General features: G+C 35.6%; 2 protein-coding genes across 3 annotated transcripts; both read left to right on the top strand.

The window, feature by feature from the left end:
- The first annotated feature begins 679 nt into the window (after positions 1-679).
- On the top strand, positions 680-3,824 carry LOC133881717 (elongation factor 1-gamma). The gene is made up of 8 exons (XM_062320726.1): positions 680-793; positions 927-971; positions 1,370-1,519; positions 1,617-1,677; positions 1,924-1,976; positions 2,069-2,170; positions 2,348-2,846; positions 3,248-3,824. Exons 2-8 carry the CDS (start codon positions 963-965, stop codon positions 3,625-3,627), a joined length of 1,254 nt encoding a protein of 417 aa, XP_062176710.1. The 5' UTR covers positions 680-793; positions 927-962; the 3' UTR covers positions 3,628-3,824.
- Positions 3,825-5,024: 1,200 nt separating this feature from the next.
- LOC133881740 (uncharacterized) lies at positions 5,025-7,464 on the top strand. Of its 2 annotated transcripts, none has more exons than XM_062320760.1 (3): positions 5,025-5,175; positions 6,164-6,444; positions 7,193-7,464. In XM_062320760.1, exon 2 carries the CDS (start codon positions 6,173-6,175, stop codon positions 6,404-6,406), a length of 234 nt encoding a protein of 77 aa, XP_062176744.1. In that variant the 5' UTR covers positions 5,025-5,175; positions 6,164-6,172; the 3' UTR covers positions 6,407-6,444; positions 7,193-7,464. The 2 variants fall into 2 exon arrangements, with proteins under 2 accessions (XP_062176744.1, XP_062176743.1); XM_062320759.1 differs by lacking the exon at positions 5,025-5,175 and adding an exon at positions 5,897-6,040.
- The last annotated feature ends 1,009 nt before the right edge of the window (positions 7,465-8,473 follow it).

Genomic DNA, 8,473 nt, shown 5'->3' with positions numbered 1-8,473 from the left:
AAAAGAAAAAGAAAACCACAAAATTAATGGATTATAATTGAGGGGTATGACTCGTTTAATTAAAGGAGTCGGATTAAAGTTGACAGATATTGTTTTATACTCATATCTTGATACGACGTGAACCTGATATGCAATATAAGGGATGATAATTTTTTATATGATCCATGAACTTAGATAAACCCAACACGAAACTAGTGGGGTTAGGTTTGAGGGTCTAACTCGTTTACTTAAATGAGTCGGGTTATAGTTTTTTTTTTTTTAAATCAGTTTCATAACTAATAAAACAATTTAAGGAGAACTCCATTGTTCAGTACAGATGATTTCTGAGATTAAGTCAGGAACTGACTCAACCCAGACTCGATGAAGACCCTGTTGAGCTGCCAAGCGAGCCAACGTATGAGCCACAACATTACAAGTTCGATTAACATAAGAAACGCGCCATTCAGAGAAAGAATGAGTCGGATTAGAGTTAACTTATATAATTTTATACCTATATTTTAACACAATTCAAATCAGACACATAAACACAAAATTACTACCCTTAATTTATAGCATTACTCTTAAAAATTTCAAAATTATAAACGGAGATATACGAGGGCCTGCTGTAAGCGGGTATTTTGGGCTGTGGATTATCGAATGAACTCATTGTAGCCCAAAGAAGTTGTGGGCTCTTAGATTTTTCGCTCCCTACAAAAACCCTACTTTGCTTCTCTCTAGTCTCTATCTATCGCAGACTCGCAGTATCGTTCCCTCTCCCTCACAGCTCTTTTCGGAAGAACGCTCTCTCTCGCAGGTCTCCCTCTCTCTGTGTCCGTCTCTGTATCCAAAAATTTCTTCGATTTTTGAATCTGTTTTCCGTTGAATCGAACGCCTCGTTTTGTGCAGTGAATTTTGTTCTAAGGATTCGTTTTTGTTTTTGTGGTCAGATCTGAGATCGGAGCGAAACGTTTTTCCGTGAAGCCATGGCTCTGGTGAGTTCAAATTTTGAATCTTTATCTTTATTCATTCCTGGGCGTTGGCCAGGGATTTGATTGCTTTTAGCATCTTTTCACGTGAATTTCTTTTCTTTTTAGTTTTAGAGTTTAGTTCTAATTTGTTGCAATTCGGAACTGAAAAAAATCGATTATTATTTTTTATTATTTTATTAATTGTAATGTTTGAGTACATTTTTGCTTCTTGGAATAGAAGAGTACCGTGGACGAAGTACAATTGGAATGATTTGTTTGGGTTTCTGAATAATTGCATTGCAACTGCATGAACCCCTGTGAATCCACTAATCCAACGCAATTGATTAATAATTTTTGTTTCCGAATCGCATGGCTCGAGTGATCTTCCTTTTCTGATAGGGCTGTTTGATCTACTGTCGCAGATCCTGCATGCCGGGAAAACCAACAAAAATGCTTACAAGGCACTCATTGCTGCAGAGTACACCGGTGTACAAGTGGAGCTGGCCCCGAACTTTGAGATGGGTGTCTCTAATAAGACTCCCGAATTTCTCAAGATGAACCCTATTGGGAAGGTATACTTCTATGTTGTGGTATTCATGGCAGTTCATACCTGGTACTTAGTATTTTAGTTTGACAGAATTTTCTGTCATTAAATCTGTTGTTTTCCAGGTTCCTGTGTTGGAAACACCCGATGGTCCCGTTTTCGAGAGCAATGCTATAGCACGTTATGGTAATACTATAGATTTTTCTTTCCCTTCTAGATTGTTCCTAATTTCTCCTCTTCCAATCTTGTAGATTTTGTTAACTTTTTAAATTCTTCACCCCAATAGATGGTTGTTTCTCTTCTTCTTCAATAAATTATTATTATAAAAAAAAGTACTATAGATTTTCCTTTCCCATCTATGAATTTTGGGGTTTTTGTGAAGATTGTTACTTGTTATATTGGAACTTATGGGCTTTTTATTTGTTGCTGTAGTTACTCGCCTGAAGGCTGACAATCCTCTATATGGTTCTTCCCTTATTGATTATGTGAGACCCCTGTTGCTACTGTTGCTCTCTCTCTCTCTCTCTCTCTCTGATTGTGTGCGAATTATGCTCATTTTGGGTGCTTGAATTTTCAGGCTCATATTGAGCAGTGGATCGATTTTGCGTCGTTGGAAATTGATGCTAATATTGGGGCTTGGCTTAGACCTAGAATGGGACGTGCTGTATACCTTCCTCCGGTATGTTATTTTTTATTCATCTCCCTATAATTTTTTTTTAAGTAATCAAAATATCATTAAAAGCGTAAGGTGCACCAGATACATAGGAAGTGTATAAGATAAAACACCAAAAATGTTAATAATCCTATCATATAATGCTCCACCCTTACTTTTTGGGCAATTCGTTTTTGCTTGAAGGCCGAGGAAGCTGCAATTTCTGCATTGAAGAGAGCGCTGGGAGCTCTAAGCACTCATCTTGCTTCAAACACATACCTGGTTGGGCATTCCGTGACCCTGGCTGACATTGTTCTGACTTGCAACTTATACATTGGGTTCAGCCTCGTCTTGACTAAGAGCTTTACCTCTGAGTTCCCTCATGTTGAGAGATACTTCTGGACCTTGGTTAATCAGCCAAATTTCAAGAAGATCCTGGGTGAGGTGAAGCAGAGTGAGTCTGTTCCACCTGTTCCATCTGCGAAGAAGCCTGCTCAGCCAAAAGAATCTGCGAAACCAAAGCACAAGGATGAACCCAAGAAAGAGGCCAAAAAGGAGGAGCCATCAAATGAGGAAGAGGAGGCTCCAAAGCCCAAACCTAAAAATGCTCTTGACCTGCTTCCCCCAAGTAAGATGATACTTGATGAGTGGAAAAGGCTGTACTCAAACACCAAAACCAACTTCCGTGAGGTTGCTATTAAAGGTATCTCTCATTTTGACTATTTTTGTCGTCCTCTGATGATAGCATATGTCAATTTTCTACCTATAAAAAAGAAGCATATGTCAATTTTCTAAAAGACTCTGATTCAAATGAATGGGTTGTGTTGTATTCCCTGTGTAGTTATCTTTTGTTAAGGTTAATTTAATGGTTTATATATACTGTGGAAGAAAGGGGTACGTTTGGATTATGTTTATGCATTAATTAAAATTACTGGGTTATATAAATTGTTAGGTATCTGCACCCACTTCAAATACCTTGTCGATGCTTTTAGTTTTGTGATCTTGAAGACCATTATTAATTGGTCTATTTCTCTATATGGAATTAATTATGCAATTTGCACTGTGAATAAGTTCCTCTTCATCATTGTTTCATGTTTGTTGCAGGGTTCTGGGACATGTATGATCCTGAGGGATACTCTCTCTGGTTCTGTGATTACAAGTACAATGATGAGAACACTGTTTCCTTTGTAACACTTAACAAGGTCAGTGGATTTCTTCAGAGGATGGATCTAGCTCGCAAATACGCTTTCGGGAAGATGCTAGTGATCGGTTCCAACCCACCATTCAAGGTGCAGGGGCTGTGGCTTTTCCGTGGGCAAGAAGTACCACAGTTTGTGATCGATGAGTGCTATGACATGGAGCTTTATGACTGGAAGAAGGTGGATCTTTCAGATGAAGCCCAAAAGGAGCGTGTCAATCAAATGATTGAAGATCATGAGCCTTTCGAGGGAGAGCCTCTTTTGGATGCCAAGTGTTTCAAGTGAATGACCCCCAATTCCAGGCTAAAAAGTTGTGTTTTAATTGTGTCCTTTTTGTGGTAGAGTTTTTCTTTGTGCTTGTTTTTAACAGACTGAACCCTAGCCATTTTGTTCTTGAGGGACCCGTTATTTATTTATAATCTTGTTTCTACTTGTTTGTGTCGGGTATGTCTAGCCTATATAATAGAAATCATTTTGCATTAGATATTTGCTTGTACGTCGATGGTATGCAAATATTGAACCAAAAGGAGTTTGAAGTTGGCCTCCTTTTTTGAGTAATGGGTGTTACTGATTTACTGTTTAAACTCAGGTTGCACAAAAATGTTCATGGGTGTCAATATGTGCATCATATATTGGCCCGTCTCCTTTATGATTTTAAAGTGACTGACCTTCTAGCATAACAAGCAGCATTTTTATGGTGAGATTATAATGCTGCGATTCAAATGAAGACATGGCAAAAAGAATGCAGTCTAGCAGTGACTTCTGCTTCAAATATTTGTTCAGATTGAAACTCCAATATGTGCTGGTTTTCTGATGATACTTGCAGTAATTGACACTTCAAAATTTGTATATTTTGCCTGATCAGAATTGAAGGGGCTTAATTCCAGGTCTTTGATTCTGCCCTAGCATCAGATTCTGCCTCTCGACTTTTATCTCATTCACGTGGCAATGCCCATCAACTCTTTTTTTTTTTTTTTTTTCTTTTAATAGCGTCCAATTCAAGATCAGCATTATTTATTAGGACAGATAATAATAATAATAACGTAAATCAATGAGGTCTGAAAATTAATACTAAAGGGCAAATTATATTTAAAGAAAAAAAAGAAAAGAAAAGAAAAGAAAAGCATGCACTTCTAAGGAAAAACAAATTGAGTTGGAGTTCTCATATGCATTTTGATAAGACTATGCCATTTTTACGTGCATGTTCTAAAGGTATCTAAATTGAAGAATTTTTTTCAGACCAAATTTAGATAAAAGCTCTATCCCTCTATCGTCCATAAATCTTTGAAAAATAGTTTATTTATTTATTTTTTTCTTTCTTCTGGTCAAATGAAAAAAACATTTGTGAGACCCAAGAAAAAAGTGGTTGCAAGCAAAATAATTCATAAAAAAAAAAATTAATAATTATACTCTTCACACTTATTTATTATATATACGACAAATATGTCATGTTTTAAGTAATTTTTATTTTATTTTTTTAAATAATTGACATAGATAACATGTGTGTGCTGAATGAATGTCAATAATAACATTAAAAAAATAAAAAATAAAAAAAAGCAAAACTTTTTTTCTTGCATTTTACTAAAAAAAAGAAAAAAGAAAAGAAAAAGCAATATAAAAAAAAATTTAAGAATACAACAGGCGTTCGAAAAATAGAATAAAAAAAACCCTCTTCATTTTTTAATTCTCAAAAAACGGCAGCGTAGTTGCCGAGAAATACCAGAGAGAGAAAAAGTTAGAGAGAGAGAGAGAGAGAGAATGAAATTTTGAAAACGCATATAGTTGCGTTTTGCGTTTATTGGTGGCCTCGCTTTCTCCAACTATTCGTTTCAGGTTCGTCTCTCAGATCTCTACCCCTTCCTTTCTTTTTTGCAAAAATTGATTAAAAATCTATGATATCATATAATTTGAGATAAAATTCATGCTTAATCTTGTTTATATTTGTCTCTGATTCACATCGCGTTGCAAATTCGTTTTGAATTTCACAAAACTTCATGCTTTATTCAGAGAAAATAAATTTGTTTCAAAATCTTTATCTTTATGTTTCTTGAATTTAATAATAAAAACCTAGCTCATTTTTTTTTTTTTAAGTTTTGTTCATGCTAAAATTCGAAATTTTTTGTGTTTCATTGTAATTTCAAATTGTGGTTTAAACAAAAAGGAAGTTGCCTTTTGGGTTCTACTGCTTTTGTAACGTTCAAAGCAGCCAAATTGGGAATTTTTTATTTTTTATTTTTTTTAATTTTATAGCTGAAAAGAGTTACAATTGCTTGTATTTTGGTTTAATTCTTTGCGATTCGCTTATTTTGATTGCTGCAAAATCAAGACATGTGGGATCATTGGCATTGAAAGTATTCAATTCTATATAGTGTTTGTGGTTAGTATTTTGATGGCTGTAAATAAAGGAATAGGATCCTCTAGATTTTCTATAGTAACTCCATGGTAGAGTTTGTCAAATCCTAACCATTATTTCTAATTAAATGGTTCAGATTTTCCCAGGAAGCATACAACTTAGTGGTATACCATGAATTAAGGAAAAATTGAGAACTACTTTAAAGTTATAGATACTGAGGTGACAAAATCTGAACCATTTTACTAAAGGTAATGGTTAGGATTTGAAGAATTTCACCGTAGAGTTATCTCAGATAATCCTGATCCGGAAAGAACTAGCATGGGTGTCTAGGATATGAGCTTAATGGTATGGCTATGTTGACAGACTCTACTTCTGGCATTAGCTTTGCTGTAAAAATTCTCTCCCCCAACGAAATCAGTGCATGTATGCAATGAATATTGGATTTTTATGTGGTCTTCACTATTTCAGGGTTTTCTGATGACTTTTCGAATACTAAAAGATGGTTCAAAGACTGAGACTCATGCTACTTCCAGTAGCAGCACTGGATCTATAGTACTCATTGTAATCCTCGTGCTCGTGGTCCTTGGGCTGGTATTTTTGTTCCTTTTCAAGTTGTGGCAAAAGAAGAAGAGAGAAGAGCAGTATGCACGTCTTCTAAAGTTGTTTGAACAGGATGATGAGCTTGAACTTGAACTTGGTCTTCGGGACTGACCCTTATACCTTACAAGTTTAACTTCATTATAGTTGAGGTGTGTCTCCCATCTATATGTTGTTCTGTTGTTCTATGAGCAAGATTTTTTTGATCCCGTTTCTAATTTGGTTGAGAGGAATGTGTGTGTGTATTAAGTAGATGTTACGTGGCCAAGTGTGAGACAAGGGACCAGCTTCCTGTGGGTCTCTTAGAAGACTAATGATAAAAGGAAGACTCGTGTCCTCTTTGAGTCTTCTCAAAACTGATGTGGCTTTTAAAATGACCATTAGATCAAAAATCTAATAATGATCTATGACACAACTTTTGTCTTTTTCCATGTCTGTAAATCTTCTGTGGTACTCTTTTATTAGTAGAATTTCCCTCTTGTACCCTCTGTACATGTTGAAGCTTTATGGTTAATGGGACTCATCCTCCCTCTGTATTATTTGTTTACTTATATTACTTGATCTTCAATCATGTTGATCTTTTGGAGTTGTGGGCTGAACTTAGGGTAAACATTTTTTTTTTTTTTTTACTTGTTGAGATACAAAATTAGATACATAATCGTCATTGATGCTGGCCTTTCTTGGAGTTGGTTGTTTCTTTCACGAGCTTGTGCTACTGAGTTTTGTTGTTCTTACTTTTAGCAGTACTATATAGGTGTTGTCATATAAATTCTTAGAGATCTTGGTTCCACAATTTCTTATTTTCAATTTTATTAGTTGCATTTTATATTGTAATCTGGTCTTTTATTGATCATCTTAATAATTGTTGACAAAATCATTTCTATTGGGATTTTTGGGCAGGCTTAAATGGCTTTCACTATAAGGAATACTTGCTCCTTTAGCAGCCAGAATTGGGATGTGATATCTTCCTATGAGGTGAGATAATATTTTCTGTCTTAATTGTAATTTTTGTGATGATATATGTAAGTGATTTTTTTTTTTTTTGGGTACAAGACTTCTGTCTCTGTGTTAGATAAGAGAGGTAATACCATTTTGTAAGAAATGCTGGGAGGTTCTTGGTCAAAAATTTGTAAAAATGACCTCAAATTATTCATAAAGTTGTTACATGTTTATCCTTTTGTGATGAATGTAGCTATTTTCTATGGTGGCCTTGTTGGGTGAAAGAGTATGCACATATGTGGCAAAGATAGATGCCAATTAAAGACTTGTTGGTATCTTGGAATTCTATGATTACATTTATGTTGCCATTGAGCTGGTTGGATCTCATTGATGTGTTTCTGAGAAATCAACGTTGGCCTCATTTGGATTCTTGGTGTAGCTCTGGAAAACAAGTCAGTTTTTGGGCAGATAGGTCAGAGGAGAGAGTGGGGTTGGGGGGAAGCGGTGGAGCCATTTTTTTGAGGAGAGGGATCGAAGGAGGCTATTGGGGGTGGAGGTGAGAAAGAGAGGAAGAACTTAAAAGTGATGTGGTGTGCAATATGGTGACTATGTTTGCCTCATCAGCAATTCTATTTATAAAATGATAGGTTTCCACCAAACTGGTGACTCTGTATTCGTGAGAATTGCATGCTCTAAAAACATATGCCAGTTTGGAGAAATTTCTTCTAACTCAATTTGAAGAAAAAATTGTTGTCCTAATATCTTCAACAGATGGCCTCCTTAGTCTTTGTGGTGGTCCCATGAGGTTTAAGGTTTGAATCTCTTTGGGTTTAAACAATTCTTTGGGGTTAGCCCATTGGCGAACTTGGAGTATTACTCGATCCGTATAGAGGGGGTACTTTACATGGGTCCGAGGTTTATCTGATAGGAGTGAGTACACGAAGTAACCCTGCCTTGAAGGGGTTCCTTGTCATTAAAAAAAAAAAAAAAAATCTTCAATGAATGGATGGAATGATTAAATTTTGATGATGAAATTTGAATATATATTTTGATGTGTGACAACAAGCAACTGAAAAGAAAGTTCGAAAAGAGAGAAGTAGCTGAGAAGAGAAGGGGAAGAAGAGAGAGAGAGAGGGGTAAAGAGGGGGAAGACAGACAACAATCGATTATTTCTTTATTCGTTAAAAATTAATGAGAAATATTTGATTTTATTTTCTTGCACATCTCTTGCCTATCTTCGTA

Source organism: Alnus glutinosa, chromosome 11 (genome assembly GCF_958979055.1).
Source record: "Alnus glutinosa chromosome 11, dhAlnGlut1.1, whole genome shotgun sequence".
In the NCBI taxonomy this organism is placed as follows: domain Eukaryota; kingdom Viridiplantae; phylum Streptophyta; class Magnoliopsida; order Fagales; family Betulaceae; genus Alnus; species Alnus glutinosa.
Note: the sequence above shows the minus strand (reverse complement) of the source record. Positions and strands in the feature narration are given on the sequence as shown.

What these genes read in the sequence shown, in the direction of transcription:
- LOC133881717 (XM_062320726.1), top strand. An exon ending in CAATGCTATAGCACGTTATG is followed by an intron (nt 1,678 to 1,923) that starts GTAATACTATAG and finishes TTGTTGCTGTAG; the next exon opens with TTACTCGCCTGAAGGCTGAC. An exon ending in GTTCTTCCCTTATTGATTAT is followed by an intron (nt 1,977 to 2,068) that starts GTGAGACCCCTG and finishes TTGAATTTTCAG; the next exon opens with GCTCATATTGAGCAGTGGAT.